The sequence below is a fragment of the Mobula birostris genome, chromosome 23 (genome assembly GCF_030028105.1).
Source record: "Mobula birostris isolate sMobBir1 chromosome 23, sMobBir1.hap1, whole genome shotgun sequence".
Taxonomy (NCBI): domain Eukaryota; kingdom Metazoa; phylum Chordata; class Chondrichthyes; order Myliobatiformes; family Myliobatidae; genus Mobula; species Mobula birostris.
Window position 1 is genome coordinate 3,576,857 of NC_092392.1, and position 17,386 is coordinate 3,594,242.

At 41.5% G+C, this 17,386-nt stretch overlaps 1 protein-coding gene across 1 annotated transcript in view; it reads right to left on the reverse strand.

Moving 5' to 3' along the window:
- Positions 1-17,386, reverse strand: part of chchd3a (coiled-coil-helix-coiled-coil-helix domain containing 3a) — a 326,490-nt gene that overhangs the window by 2,142 nt on the left and 306,962 nt on the right. The window contains exon 7 of the mRNA XM_072241199.1: positions 11,185-11,320. Within this exon, the coding sequence (XP_072097300.1) occupies positions 11,185-11,320 (136 nt within the window). The remainder of the gene's footprint in view (positions 1-11,184; positions 11,321-17,386) is intronic.

Here is a 17,386-nt window from a genome sequence, read left to right on the forward strand (position 1 = left end):
GGAAGTCTAGTAATTTCGAAGGTAGGGATATGTTCAGTACAACTTTGTGGGCTGAAGGGCCTGTATTGTGCTGTAGGTTTTCTATGTTTCTATGTTTCCTTCTCTTCATTATATTCACAACACACCTTCAGTGTATAAATGAAATATGGCCAGTCCTGGTGAAGGGTCTCAGCCTGAAACTTTGACTGTTTATTCCTCTCCATAGATGCTGCCTGACCTGCTGTTTGTTACCCTGGATTTCCAGCATCTTCAGAATCTCCTGTGTTTACGCCATAAAATAAATTCAAGTTAACTTTATTTGGTCCAACAGTAAGATGGTGTTACAGAGCAGTCACCAATGTTTGGCTGATGGGGCTTAAACACACTCCCAATTTGATTAATTTCAGCAGAAATAGTGACTAGAAGCAAAGAAATAGACAGACGCAGAAGGACACAATGAGCTGCCAGTGCAAGTGGTGGATAGGGAGTTCAATTTCAGCATTTAAGGGAATTATGGATGGAGGGGTACGGAGGGCAATGGCCCAGATCGATGGGATTGGGCAGAATAACAGCATAATTCAGACTAGATGGGCTGTAGAGCTTGTTTTCTGTCCTATGGCTCTACTGTTAGTAATGGATTATCAGCTATTGTTTGACTGTGTTTTGACATCTCATATGTCTGTTGATTCTGGATGCATGCTTTAATCCGAACAGATCTACAATATCTGCAGTTTCGACGGGCCAAACAGCCACCCCTCATTTCCTGTTCTCCTCTGCTCTTGAACTTCATGTTATGATTGGAGCATTTTGCAAAGAACTGTAAAACAAAATTTGTGTGGGAAGAAAAAGAAAACTCGGGAAAAAGCCTCATATCATCCAGAAACCAATTTACACCGCACTTCTGAAACTTTATAATGGTACATAGACAGTAAAAAGAATTGCACTTCACACATCAGGAACAGAAAGTTAATGGAATTATGTAGGTGTCAAAATGTGCCTCATCATTCACTCTAAAAATAACAAGGAGATTAAACAAAATATTGTGTAACATTGCGTTTGGTTTTGGTAACTGAACTTCAAGAATATGATTCAGGGGTACAGGGGTGGTATAGTGGGTAAATTAAATTTTTTTATCTCATTTAGAAATACAGAACAGTAACAGGCTCTTTTGGCCCAAAAAGCCCAGGCCACCCAATTAAAATAGAACTATAGAACACTACAGCAGAGAAAAAGGCCTTTTGGCCCACCTAGTTCATGCTAAACCATTAGTCGCCCCGTCCCATCAACTTGCACCTGGACCATAACCAGAAACCCTCCCCTCTATGCACCTATCCAAATGTCTCTTAAATCCTGAAATCCAACCCACATCCACCACTTGTGCTGCCAGTTCATTTCACACTCTCACTACCTTCCGAGTAAAGAAGATCCTCTTAAACATTTCACCTATCACCCTTAACCCATGACCTCCAGTTCTAGTCTCACTCAACCTCAGTGAAAAAACCTACTTACATTTACCCTGTCTAAATCCCTCATAATTCTGTATACCTCTATCAAATCTCCTTTCAATCTTCTACGTTCTAGGAAATAAAGTCCTAATCTGTTTAACCCTTCCCTTGAGCTTAGGTCTTCAAGTCCCAGCAACATCCTTGTAAATTTTCTCTGCACACTTTCAATCTGATTTACATTTTTCCTGCAGGTACATGACCAATACTGCACACAATACTCCAAACTGGGCCTCACCAACACCTTATACAATTTCAACATAATATCCCAACTCCTGTACTCAATATAATGATTATCGAAGGCCAATGTGCCAAAAGCTTTCTTTAGAATCCATTTACCAGTGACTTATATGACTATGGAATTATGAATCTGTATTCCCAGATCTCTCTGTTCTACCACAGTCCTCAGTGCCCTACTGTTCACTGTGTAAGACCTACCCTGGTTGGTCCTCCCAAAGTGCAACTCCACACACTTGTCTGCGTTAACTTCCATCTGACTTCTTCCAGCTGGTCCAGATCCCACAGCAAGCTTTAATAATCTTCCTCGCTATCCACTACACCCTCAATCTTGATGTCATCCACAAATTTGCAGATCCAGCTTATTATCCAGATGATTAATACATAGTACCATACTAAAGCCTTAGGCACATATATATACATGTAGCTAAGGTGCCTAAGACTTTTGTGCACCGCTGTTGTAATTTTATGTATTACACTGCACTGCTGCCACAAAAAAAACTAATTTCAAGACATATTAGGGATAGTCAGCGTAGCTTTGTGCATAGCAGGTCATGTCTAAACAATCTTATAATTTTTCAAGGAAGTTATCAGGAAAGTTGATGAAGGCAAGGCAGTGGATGTTGTCTACATGTACTCCAGCAAAGCATCTGACAAGGTTCCGCATGGGAAGTTGGTCAAGAAGGTTCATTTGCTTGGCATTCAAGACGAGGTAGTAAATTGGATTGGACACTGGCTTTGTGGGAGAAGCCAGGGAGTGGTAGTAGTAGATGGTTCCTTCGCTGACTGGAGGCCAGTGACTAGTGGAGTGCTGCAGGTATTACTGTTGGGTCCATTGTTGTTTGTCACCTATATCAACGATCTGGATGATAATGTGGTTAAATGGATTAACAAATTTACAGACACCAAGATTGGGAGTGCAGTGGACAGCAAAGAAGATATCAAAGTTTGCAGTGGGATCTGGACGAGCTGAAAAAAATGGACTGAAAAATGGCAGATGGAATTTAATGCAGACACGTGTGAGGTGTTGCACTCTGGGGTGGCCAACCAGGGTAGGTCTTACACAGTGCATGTTAAGATACTGAGGAGTGTAGTAGAACACAGGCATCTGGGAATACAGGTCCATAATTCATTGAAGGTGGCATCATAGGTAAATAGGGTCACAAAGAAAGCTTTTGGCACATTGGTCTTTGTAGATCAAAGTATTGAGTACAGGAAATGGGATGTTATATTGCAGTTGTGAGGTCTAATCTGGAGTACTGTGTGCAGTTTTGGTCACCTACTTACAGGAAAGATGTAAATAAGGTTGAAAGAGTCCAGAGAAAATTCACAAGAATGTTGCTGAGACTGGAGGGCCCATGTTATATGGAAAGATTGAATAGGTTAGAACTTCATTCCTGGGGTGTAGTATAAACCCCATTTCCAGAAAAGTTGGGATATTTTCCAAAATGCAATAAAAACAAAAATCTGTGATATGTTAATTCACATGAGCCTTCATTTAACTGACAAAAGTACAAAGAAAAGATTTTCAATAGTTTTACTGACCAACTTAATTGTATTTTGTAAACATACACAAATTTAGAATTTGATGGCTGCAACACACTCAACAAAAGTTGGGACAGAGGCATGTTTACCATTGTGTTACATCACCTTCCCTTTTAATAACACTTTTCAATCATTTTGGAACTGAGGATACTAACTGTACTAGATTTGCAATTGGAAATTTTGTCCATTCGTGCTTGATACATAAGACTTCAGCTGCTCAACAGTCCGTGGTCTCCATTGTCTGATTCTCCTCTTCATGATGCGCCATACATTTTCAATAGGAGATAGATCTGGACTGGCAGCAGGCCAGCCAAGCACACACACTCTGTGTCTACAAAGCCACGCTGTTGTAGCCCGTGCAGAATGTGGTCTGGCATTGTCCTGCTGAAATAAGCATGGATGTCCCGGGAAGAGACGTCGCCTTGATGGCAACATACGTCTCTCTAAAATCCTAATATACACCTTAGAGTCAATGGTACCTTCACATACATGCAACTCACCCATGCCGTGGGCACTGATGCACCCCCATACCATCACAGATGCTGGCTTTTGCACCTTTCGCTGATAACAATCTGGATGCTCGTTTTCATCTTTGGCACTCAACACCCGTTTCTTCCGAAAACTAGATGAAATGTGGACTCATCTGACCACAGCACACGGTTCCACAGTCTTTCGGTCCATCTGAGATGAGCTCGGGCCCAGAGAACTTGCTGGCGTTTCTGCATAGAGTTGATGTATGGCTTCCTCCTTGAGTAATACAGTTTCAAGTTGCATTTCTGGATGCAGCGACGGACTGTGTTGAGTGACAATGGTTCTCTGAAGTACTCCCGAGCCCAGGTGGCTATAATTGTTACAGTAGCATGATGGTTTCTTAGGCAGTGCCACCTGAGGGCTCGAAGATCATGCGCAGTCAACAGTGGTTTCCGACCTTGCGCTTTATGCACTAAGTCTCTGAATTCTCTGAATCTTTTCACAATATTATGTACTGTAGATGTTGAAAGACTTAAATTCTCTGAAATCTTGCGTTGAGAAATGTTCCTTTTGAACTGACTAACAATTCTCTCACGAATTTTGGCACAAAGGGGTGAGCCATGACCCATCCTTGCTTGCAAAGACTGAGCCTTTGATGGACGCTACTTTTATACCCAGTCATGATACCTCACCTGCTACCAATTAGCCTGCTTAATGTGGAGTCTTCCAAACCAGTGTTACTTGAATATTCTGTGCAGTTTTCAATCTTATTTTAACTCTGTCCCAACTTTTGTTGAGTGTGTTGCAGCCATCAATTTTTAAATTTGTGTATATTTAAAAAATACAATTAAGTTGGTCAGTAAAACTATTGAAAATCTTTTCTTTGTACTTTTGTCAGTTAAATAAAGGTTCACGTGAATTAACATATCACAGATTATTGTTTTTATTGCATTTTGGAAAATATCCCAACTTTTCTGGAAAAGGGGTTTGTAGATTGAGGGGAGAATTGACAGAGGAATACAAAATTATGAAGGGTAGAAATAGGGTAAATGGAAGCAGGTTGGGTGAAGCTACAATTAGAAGTCATGGGTTAAGCTGAAAGGTGAAATGCTTAAGGGGAACATGTGGGAAATTTCTTCACTCAGAGGGTGGTGAGAGTGTGGAATGATCTGTTAGCACAAGTGGTGGATGCAATTTTTGATTTTAACATTTAAGAGAGGTACATAAATGGGAGGGGTATGGAAGGCTATGGTCCAGGTGCAGGTCGAAGGGACTAGTTAGATTAAGTGGCTCGACATTGTCTAGATGGGCTGAAGGACCTGTTTCTGTGCTGTAGTTTTCTATGACTGTCTGTGAGGGATGATAAATCTCATTACAGTATGGCCTCTATTGAAGAGTGAGACTGGGAAGGGGGCAAGGAGAGGGGAATCATGGCTGGGAAAAGGGGAAGAGAGAGGGGAGGGAGCAGGAAGCACCAGAGACATTCTGTAATAACCAATAAACCAATTGTTTGGAATTATATGGCTTTTCCTGTTGCCTCAGGGCTGGGTGTGTTTGTACCTGTGCCAACCCTTGCCCCTAGCAATCTTTCTCCACCACATACCCTACACCCTACACCCCTCCTGCGGCACTCCACCCTCACCATTCTCAACATCCTTTGCTTTAGATATAAAAAACATGGACCCAACACTGATACACCAATCCCTGCAGCAAACCACTCGTCACAGTCCTCCATTCAAAGAGGCAAACATCTACTACACTCTGGCTTCTTCAATTTTACAACTTTATCTTGAATGCCACTCTCCCATTCAGGATCTTGTCAAATGCCAACTTGCCTGGTATCTTCCACAAAATACCCTATAGCTTTATATTACACCCATGTGACCAAATTAACCTACTAACCTGCAGATTTTTTGAATGTGGGGAGGAAACCAAAGCACCTCCATTGACTGCAGTTCAGCTTTCAACATTATCATCCCCTTAAAAATAATCACTAAGCTCCAAGACTTAGGTCTCGATACTTCCCTATGTAACTGGTTCTTCAATGTCCTCCCTTGCAGATCCCAGTCCATATGGATTAACAACTTCTCCTCCACAATCCCCATCAGCAAGGCTGTGTGCTTAGCCCCCTGCTCTACTCACTCTACACTTACGATTGTGTGGATAAGTACAACTCCAACGCCATATTTAAGCTTGCTGATGACACCACTGTCGTTGGCCAAATCAAAGGTGGTGACGAGTCAGCATATAGCTGGAGGATTGAAAATCTGGCTGAATGGAGTCACAGAAACAACCTCTCACTCAACGTCAGCAAAACCAAGAGCTGCTCATTGATGACTTATACGTACCTCGGTAATAAATTTACTTTGACCTTGACGCTCAGAGGAAACTCACACGACCATGGGGAGAACATACAAATTCCTTACAGACATTGTCGGAATTAAACCTAGGTCGCTGGCACAGCAAAAGCGTTGCACTAACTGCTATGCTATGCTACCATGCTGCTGAACCATATTAGTGTACCAGTAATGCAGAGGCTTTGACTGAGACCAAATCCCTGTTAATAACTTCAACTAAAAAAACCTAGTAACTAATAATAATGAACAATAACATGAATTGCTTTGAAAGCCACTCTGGTTTACTAAAGCACTTCAGAGAAGGACACGCCCTTCCTCACCTGCTCTAGTCTAGATGTGACTCCGTCCATAGATATCTAGAGAGAGGCAATAATTACTGGCTTCGTCAGGGGTACAAAGATCATAAAAAATGAATGCATTAAAAATTGCAAATTGAAAGTGATGTTATATAATAGTCCATGGAGATGAAGAGGTTAAAAGATTATCTGACCAAGATATTTAAATAACAGCGTTGAGTGGATACAAAGCAGGCTCTCCGTTTCAGGAATTGTGAACAAATGGATAATTGTAAATGAAGAAAAGAGTGTCTAAATCTCAGACCAGCACATATGTCACAAGATGTTTAAGAGATAGGCAAGTAATTACGAAGCAAAAGAACTTTCACATATGCAATGCCATTTCCACCCCCCCCCCCGCCCACGATTCTAAAGTGCTTCAAGGCAATGAATTCTTCTTGATGCAGTCACTGCTACAATGCAGGCTATTGGCACAGTCAGTAAGGGTCCCAAAGCAGGAAATGAAAGACTGAATGATGTGTTATTTCGATTTTAGTAGTGTTGCTTTGAAAGCGCGGTGTTGAACAGGGCACCTGCAGAATTTCCTTTTCCATCTTGAGTATTGTCACGGGAAATTGACATACAGCTGATCAGCCAGAAGAGATCTTGGCCTAACATTTTACCTAAAATAAAGGCATTACAAGATACAGAGGGGGTAAAAAAAACTGGAAATGAGATGAGGGTTCCACCCTATGGAATAAGTGAAAGGAAGGCTTGACACTGCAAATAGCTTAATCTGTCTTTAAGTTACAGTTTAACTTTACCTGCTTCATAAAAAACATTTGCTCCAAAGAACACGACGTTCAGTCGTACATTTCACATGCATCTTATTCTGAATAACTTTTAAGTTAACTGCTAGGACTGAAATACAAACTGGCACGCTTCTATAATACTGCGATGGCACAGATTTTGATGTCAGCACCAATTACCAATGCAATCTATTCATCTTCTTATCTACTCCCCTGACGACGAGGATGACTTGTTCACACTCTGTGGTTTCTGAGGCCAATGAGGCCCACGTGGAAACTGCAGTCTTCCACAGATGGGGCAGACAGACGGGTAAGCCTGGGAGGTGACACCCCGTTCTGCTGCTCAGGCAGAGCTTCTGGGCACCTTGAAGTTCTCAATACCATCTTGAATGCTCTTTCTTCTCTATGAGCCGTCATGGACCAGAGGTTCCCAGTGTGGATGATGCACTTAAATTTTTTTCTCTCTCTGACTGATATCTACTTCCATGCCAGAGCTAGGAACGAAGTGTCTATTTCTGGCATCCATCATGCAAATGATTTGGCCAGCCCAGCAAAACTGTCCGAGAATGACCAAGCAACGTAAGGAATGCTGGCCTGGGGGATCACAAAAATGATGGTTTGCTTGTCCTTCCAGTTAACATTGACGATTTTGCTGAGACAACATTGGTGGTATTTTGTATTTGAATGGACAAGTACAAACCTTTTAGTGGTGTGCTTAGTGCATAAAGTTCAGTCTCTGGAACAACAGAGGTCCCAGATCTACCGTATGAATCTGATATGATCTATATGATTATCTTTTGCAAGCATCTCAAGGCACTGGAAAGACACCACCAATATCATCTCTGTAAAATCCTCTAAATTCCTTGGAGAATAAGCAAACATATTATTGTCCTCTTCTGGACCCACATTCCCATTACTGAGGCTCCAAGTTTCACTCAGTCAGCCATACAGGCCAGGCCATTTTATTTTGCATGGTTGACATGCTCCTGAAACAGACAATGTATTCTGAATTCTGTTCTGGAAAGAGATAACTGGGCAGATAGGGAAACAGATCTAACAATGTGCTTGCTCCATTGAAAGAATTGCCACTGACTCCCGAGAACCTCCATCCCATGATGGCTCAAAGTGGAAAAGAAACATTTGGAATGGTGCTGAGAACCTGAAGGGATTGCATCAAGGTCCCTCAGAGGCCTGTGTAAGCAGTGAGAAACAGGAAAGGTATGGCCACATTAGTGGGATTGTATTACAGACCACCCAATAGTCAAAATTTCCCCTTTGAAGGCTTCCCACCTACCAATCACACCTTTGCCAGAGAACAACCAGGGGGGAACTGGAAGAAGGCCAAATTTGAAGAAATGAGAAAGGATCTAAAAAGCGTGGATTGGGACAGGTTGTTCTCTGGCAAAGGTGTGATTGGTAGGTGGGAAGCCTTCAAAGGGGAAATTTTGAGAGTGCAGAGTTTGTATGTTCCTGTCAGGATTAAAGGCAAATTGAATAGGAATAAGGAACCTTGGTTCTCAAGGGATATTGCAACTCTGATAAAGAAGAAGAGGGAGTTGTATGAAATGTATAGGAATCAAGGGGTAAATCAGGAGCTTGAGGAGTATAAGAAGTGCAAGAAAATACTTAAGAAAGAAATCAGGAGGGCAAAAAGAAGACATGAGGTTGCCTTGGCAGTCAAAGAGAAGGATAATCCAAAGAGCTTTTACAAGTATATTAAGAGCAAAAGGATTGTAAGGGATAAAATTGGTCCTCTTGAAGATCAGAGTGGTCGGCTTTGTGCGGAACCAAAGGAAATGGGGGAGATCTTAAATAGGTTTTTTGCGTCTGTATTTACTAAGGAAGCTGGCATGAAATCTATGGAATTGAGGGAATCAAGTAGTGAGACCATGGCAACTGTACAGATTGAAAAGGAAGAGGTGCTTGCTGTCTTGAGGAAAATTAAAGTGGATAAATCCCCGGGACCTGACAGGGTGTTCCCTCGGACCTTGAAGGAGACTAGTGTTGAAATTGCGGGGGCCCTGGCAGAAATATTTAAAATATCGCTGTCTACGGGTGAAGTGCCGGCGGATTGGAGAGTGGCTCATGTTGTTCCGTTGTTTAAAAAAGGATCGAAAAGTAATCCGGGAAATTATAGGCTGGTGAGTTTAATGTCAGTAGTAGGTAAGTTATTGGAAGGAGTACTAAGAGACAGAATCTACAAGCATTTGCATAGACAGGGGCTTATTAGGGAGAGTCAACATGGCTTTGTGCATGGTAGGTCATGTTTGACCAATCTGTTGGAGTTTTTCGAGGAGGTTACCAGGAAAGTGGATGAAGGGAAGGCAGTGGATATTGTCTACATGGACTTCAGTAAGGCCTTTGACAAGGTCCCGCATGGGAGGTTAGTTACGAAAATTCAGTCGCTAGGTATACATGGAGAGGTGGTAAATTGGATTGGACATTGGCGTGATGGAAGAAGCCAGAGAGTGGTGGTAGAAAATTGCTTCTCTGAGTGGAGGCCTGTGACTAGTGGTGTGCCACAGGGATCAGTGCTGGGTCCATTGTTATTTGTCATCTATATCAATGATCTGGATGATAATGTGGTAAATTGGATCAGCAAGTTTGCTGATGATACAAAGATTGGAGGTGTAGTAGACAGTGAGGAAGGTTTTCAGAGCCTGCAGAGGGACTTGGACCAGCTGGAAAAATGGGCTGAAAAATGGCAGATGGAGTTTAATACTGACAAGTGTGAGGTATTGCACGTTGGAAGGACAAACCAACGTAGAACATACAGGGTTAATGGTAAGGCACTGAGGAGTGCAGTGGAACACAGGGATCTGGGAATACAGATACAAAGATAAATATATCATTGAATAATAAAGAATACAAATCCTTTACTGATGTAGATCGATTTTCCATGTTTTCTGAGCATTCTGTTCTGTTTAAATTTCTTTCCCGGTGAACTAGTTCTGTCTCTCTGTACTAATTAAACCACAACCCATTCAGCTACTTGGGTCACTCCACTGTGAGCCTTTTCACCTGCATCACTACATCTCCAAGATATTTAGTGCAGCTGCTTAGTACCATCACAAGACTTTCAATCGTTTCAATATAACAGATGAAAATTAGTTTAATGCAGTAATTGAATATATTTGTTCTGTGAGCATTCATCGGCAGTGTTGCTCTGTAATTACTTGATTGAGTTGCTGCCTTGCATTTCATTTAGGTATTTATAAAACATACTGGCACCAGAACTGAGAGTGGCAACCAGGAAAAGGAAAAGAAGCATTATTTATTCATTTGAAGATTGTAATTGCCACTTGCAGAGCCAACATTTATCGCCCGTCACCAATTGCCTATGCACTAGCTGCTGGACCATTTCAATGGGCAGTTACATGTCAAGAATACTTATCAGACTGGCTAATGATAGCAAATAACAGGAAGGGTTACGAAAATCCAACAGCTTCACATTTACCATTACAAATTCTGTATTTTTACTCCAAGTATTTTTAATTCCCAGCTCCTGTGACTTATCTGGATCAAAAGACTAAACCAGCAACTTAATCATTTAGTCACCATAAGCCACTGTCAGATTTAGATTTGGGATGGAAGGAAGCTCCAGTGGAAGATAACTGTTGGCATGGACCTGCTGGATTGAACTGTCTATCTGTGCTGAAAATTCTGAGTGGAAGCACGCCCCTCACCTCACCTTTTGCTACACAAGATGCTGATTGCTACTCCTCTGAGTGGCCAATATTTAAAATAAGTGGAGTAAGCAAGGTCAGTCATATCAGATCCTGTGCCATGAATCAGGCCACAGAACCAACAAGAAAAGTCCGCTGTAACAAAATGATATACTATTGGGCGCAGCTTGAATAAACAAAATTGTCAAGGAATTCAAAGGATCCAAATGTTAAAATGATTACACAATGTAGAATTGGCAACTTAAGCAGAATTCAATAAATACATCACACCATATATCCAGTGGCCAACCAAACCCTGTCCCGTTTCTGGTGGCTATGCTCACCTGTCTGGCGTAGTTGATGCAGTGAACATACTGCTTGGCCAGTGCCGAGCAGCTGAGAGTCTGCTCTGGGTTCTGTTGATAGCAGCGGAGTACATCCTCCTGGAGCTCAGCACAGATGGGTCGAGACTCGTACCTCCTGGGGGAGAGAAACGAGATCAAGAAAAATTGGATTACAGTGAACAAAAGGATTAAAGGGAGTGATGTGATATTAGATTGTACTGAGGCTTCACAGCAGCTAGCACTTTGTACAAGGAGATGTGACATTTCCATAATGGAACCTGGTACCAGAGTAGGATGAACACACTTATGACTGCATCTGAAATTGGTTTATTATTGTCACATTTACCAAGATCAGTGAAAACCTTGTCTTGCGTACTTTTTGTACAGACTAGGCTAGATAAGATAAAACAATAAAAATGCAGAATAAAACGTAAAATGTACCATAGGAGCGGAGTGCAGTTACAATGATAAAATCATAATGAGGTAGATTACGAGACCAAGAGTCCACCTTATCATACAAGAGAACCATTGAAGAGACCAACAACAGCAGAGTAGAAACTGTCCTTGAGACTGGTGGTATGTGTTTTCAGGCTTTTGTACCTTCTGCCCGATGGGAGAGCTTATATCTCTGGATAATATTTTGGTAGAACTGGAACCATTTACATACAGTGTCCCCTGAGCTCATGTCCATTGCAATGTTACATAGAGGCAGATCACAAGGGCACAGTTCTGAAACAAGCCAGTGCTCACTGATTTGGCTGCTGTCCAGATCTCACTATCATTACATCTTTACTGCCTTTTTGAGAATCTTAGGTACATGGACGACAGAAAAATGGAGAGCTATGTGGGAGAGAAGGGTTAGGTTGATCTTGGAGCAGGTTAAAATGTCAGCATAGTAACATGGACCAAAAGGCCTGCATGATTCCACAACTCGGGACTCATTGTCAAGGTCTCCACAACCCATGTTCTCAATGTTACTGATTGATTGTATTTGCACAGTTTTGTCATCTTTCGCACGTTGCTTGTGTCTTTGTTGTAGTTTTTCATTTATTCTATTTTTAAAATTTGTTCTACTGTGAATGCCTGCAAGAAAATGAATCTCAGGGAAGTATATGGCGACAGATATGTACTTGGATAATAAATTTACTTTGAACTCGGCTGTAATATTCTATGTTCTATAACATTTACACATAAAGCACCATATCTGATCAGTGATCTGCTTGAGATTCTGTGGTGAAGCAGGGATGACAACATTAGGTTAAGGTGATGCTGATAGTAAGATTACAGCATAATTAATGCAGCTCTGTGGTAAAGAAGAGATGCCACTTACGGTTTGTGTTTATTTTGATAACACACGTACTGTACACATGAATATAAATCTGGTCTCCGGTAGCAAATCAGCCTGTAATGTCCATGGAAAGGTGGCTCGCTACCAGCTTCTCGAGAGCAATTAGGCATGGACAACAATTGTTGGCCTTGCCAATGACACACAGATCCCCAAAATAAATTTAGGAAAAACATGACTATGAAATTCAGAGGTCCATGATGCATGGTTGAAGCTTCCCTCACTAGGTTCAGATTTCAGTGGCACCCACTTCCTTTGTAATCAATTAACCTGTGAATACAATCAGAATGTACAGAGCAAACGACCATTTTGTATTCAATGTCAGATATGCTCTACTTTCTGCATAAACAACTAACAAAGAGCTAATTTTCATTTACAGTTAGTGTTGGCTGCAGGTCAGAAATGGGTGTTAGACCAAGCAAGGCTAATTATATCAGTGCAAAGCCAATCACCTGCTGTGTAGCTCTAGGGGAAAAAACAAGGTATCTGGAAATGTTAACCCACAAAGAGACAACAGCCCTCTCATTTTTCATAATTCACCATCTATTGTTATTAAGCTGTAATTTCAACACAAATATGTATTTAGAGCCCTAATATGAATGGGGTATTTGGCACAAGACATCCAAATTCCCAGAGTGACTCCTAATGATAAATAGTTCCATCTGTTTGTCCACATGTACAAACCAATTCAATCCAGCAATTAGAATGATTGTGCAGAAAGGCCAGAAATGGAATATGCTCTGTTTGATGTGAGCTACATGTATGCACGAGTCATTTATAGGTATCTGCTGGTTTTCAATACTGAAAAATAACAAGACAATAAATAAAGAGACCCCAACAACCCTTACTCATGTTAATAAACTGCTCTGGAATGGTATCCTGAAAATTCATATTTCAGTGACCTCCTCCTCCAAAAAAAAAATCAGAATCTATAAATGATTCAATTCATTTCCATTCCATTGATATTTTTCAAAAACAAAAGCTGTAATTATTTTTATTAATTGTTGCCAATCAATGGACGTTCTCTTAAAATGTGCAGCACAATTTGTCGATCCAGCCATGTGCCAGGTCACAAAGGTAGGGATATCCCAACCTAAATTGTCAGCTCAACTTCCCTCCATAAATGCTGCCCGACCTGCGAAGCTCCTCCAGTATTGTGTGTATTGCAACAGATTCCAACATCTGCAGTCTCCTGTGTCCCTGTGATGGCTGACCTCTGGCCCAGAAGCATATATAACAAGCATTTTAGTGGACTTTATAAGTAAGCATTTTTAAAAAATCCAGATTAGTAACTAAATTTAAATTCCACAGATCCCACGGTTTCTGGATTACCCATCTGGCAATTTAATCATTGTTCATCTTACAGTGATAGCACATTGGTTAAAACAGTCGAATTGTATCAAGATTTCCAGGCAAAAAAAGCCAGAGATGTGAGTTCAAATCCTGCCAGAGTACCTAAAAAATTTAAGTTCGAATAATCATATGCCATCAGGAACAACAATAATAACAATAACTAAGGATCACAGAACTATCAGAATTGCAGATGGCAATTGTTCATTTGGGAAGGAAATCTGCTCTCAGTACCGACTCTGGTCAATGCGTGACTCCTAATCCAGAGGAGTGCGGCTGACTTTTAAATGCTCGCTGAAAAGGCAAAGTGTGGCACTCAGTTGGCTAACCACCATCTTTCCAAATGGTTACTAAAGATGTGCAAAATAATCTGGTCTTTCCAGGGCTTCCAGATCCCCAAAAAAGAAAATCCCTTTGGAAAGAAATTGCGAAAAAGAATGCCAGGATAAATTCTGCCCCAGGAGATGAGCAAGCTACAGGAACTAATGTCATTAGAAAATAGTACAGATGCTGTAACACTGCTCGAAATTATTTAGCTGCCTTGCAGAAAATACCAAAATGAATACAGTAATAGTGGAGCTACTTCTGTTATAATGAAAATATTAATGACAACAGTACTTAAGTTCCACTGAGTCTTCAGATCCCTTTTTAACTACAAAATAGACACTTGCCACAGGTGCAGCACCTATTCTTCCAGCTCCTCCCTCCCTCCCAGCAATCAGGGACGCATATACTTTCTAGATGAAGCAGCAAATCACCCGTGCTTCAAACGTAGTCAACTAGACTTGAAGATGTTCACTACGTGGTCTCCTCCACAATGGACAGAGCAAATGCATATTGGGTGAGTATATTGCAAAGCACCCACATTCAATATGCAAAGGGAACCTGCAGCCTCTTGTTCGTTGCTAAAGTTCTCCATCCCGTCTCACTCTGACCTATCTCCTGTACTGTAACAGTGAGACTTATGCAAGCTTGAGGAACAGCTCCTCATCTTCCATCTGAGCCTGTCGTCCTTTAGTGATAGTAGCATAGAACATAGACCAGTACAGCACAGCACAGGCCCTTTGGCCCACGACCTTTCAACCTATTCTAGGCTCAGTCTAACACTTCACACTGACACAGCTCTCATTTTTCTATCATCCACATGCCTATCTAAGAGTTTCTGAAATGTCCCTAATGTATCTGCCTCTACCACCACCCCTGGCAGTGAGTTTCATGCATTTACCACTCTCTGTCTAAGCATTTACAACTGACATCTCCCTCAACTTTCCTCGAATCACGTTAAAATTATGCCCCCTGGTATTTGCTATTTCCGCCCTGGGAAAAGGTCTCTGGCTATCCATTCAATCTACGCCTCTTATCATCTTGTACACCTCTATCAAGAAATCTCTCACCCTCCTTTGCTCCAACCAAAGGGAAAAGGCCAAGCTCACTTAACCTTTCCTCATAAGGCATGCTCTCTAATACAGGCAGCGCCCTGGTAAATCTCCTCTCCATCCTCTCTAAAGCTTCTACATCTTTCCTATAATGAGGCAACCAGAACTGAGGACAATATTCCAAGTGGGGTCTAATATTGGCCCAGCTTGTTTGTTGATTTCACCCTCTGGGAGTGGAGGACAAGTTAGCCCAATCTGCCAAGGATATCTTCCTGTTCTGCATTTCATCATTCCTCCAGTCTTCTGTCAAGATTCTTTTTTATATGTACTCACTCACTCTCTCACTGCTTCCACTCACACAGTGGGATGACCTCATCTGCAACTTAACCCAATCGACACTTCAGTTTTACCTTGTCAGAGACAAATCCCACCTTCACGCTCCCAGCAGCCTAGCTCACTGCTTTAATCTCTGTCCCATTTTTGACGAAGGGACTTTCACCAATTTCCCCCGGGATCAATAAAGTATGACTATGACACCTGAAACATTAAGTTTGCTTTTCTTCTCACACATGTGGTCTGAGCTGCATTTCCTGTTTTGATATTACTTCTGCAGATATACCGTGGAGAGCATTCTGATTGGCTGCATCATCATCTAGTGGGGGGGGCGCGGGTGCTACTGCACAGGATCGAAAGAAGCTACAGTAAATTGTAAAATTAGACAGCTCCATCATAGGTACTAGCCTCCATTGATCCAAGACACCTTCACGGAGCGGTGCCTCAGAAACGCGGCATCCATTATTAAGGACCCCCATCACCCAGAACATGCCCTCTTCTCATTGTTACCATCAGGAAGGAGGTACAGAAGCCTGAAGACACACAGTCAGTGATTCAGGAACAGCTTCTTCCCCTCTGTCAACCAATTTCTAAATGGACATTGAACCCATGAATACTACCTCAATTTTTATTTTTTTTGCACTATTTTAACTAGTTACTATACATATATACTTACTGTAATTGATTAACTTATTTATTTTTCTTGTCTATTTATCACAAATTACATTGTACCGCTGCTGCTAAGTTAACAGATTTCATGACATATGCCAGTGATATTAAACCTGATTCTGAGAAAAAGAAATTTCCCCTTCTTTTCTCTTGATATCTCTTCCCCACTTCTGATGAAGGGTCCCGAACAAGAAATGACAACCATTTCAATTTTTTCACATGCTGCCTGACCTGTGTGTTTCTGGTCATTTCTGTTTTCATTTAAGGATCTGAAAATCTCTCTTTTAAAAATATTCAGAGATGCTGCGTCTACCTCACATGGAGGACGAGAATTCTGAAGCATCAGAGCAAGAGTACTCAGAAAAAAAATCCACCTAAGCTGTCTCTGAAATGGGTGACTCCTTATTTTCAAATAATGCCTCCACAGTAATTCTTGCACCCATCCTGTCAAAATCCCTCAAAACCTTGAAAGTTTCAATCACAGTGACCCTCTTTCTTCTGAACTCCAGCTCATCTAGGCATAGCTTGTCCAACCTTTCCTCATAAGTGAAATTGGGACATTACAGATACAGTATTAGTCTTGTAAAACCTGCTGTGAACCGCTTGCTTTACACTTACATTCATCTTTAGATTAAGGGTCAATACTAAACACAGTACTCCAGATGTGGTATGATATAAATTAATCATAAACTCCCTCCTTTTGTATTCAATTCTCCTTGCAATAAACAATAACGTCTGTTAGCTCTCCTAATTACCTGCTGTAACTGCATACCAGCCTTTTGAGAACTATGCTGTAAGATGCCCACAACAACAGGTATTCTGCAGATGCTGGAAATTCAAGCTCCCGATGTGGCCTTTTATATATTGGCGAGACCCGACGCAGACTGGGAGACTGCTTTGCTGAACATCTACGCTCTGTCCGCCAGAGAAAGCAGGATCTCCCAGTGGCCACACATTTTAATTCCACATCCCATTCCCATTCTGACATGTCTATCCACGGCCTCCTATACTGTAAAGATGAAGCCACACTCAGGTTGGAGGAACAACACCTTATATTCCGTCTGGGTAGCCTCCAACCTGATATATTCCGTCTGGGTAGCCTCCAACCTGATGGCATGAACATCGACTT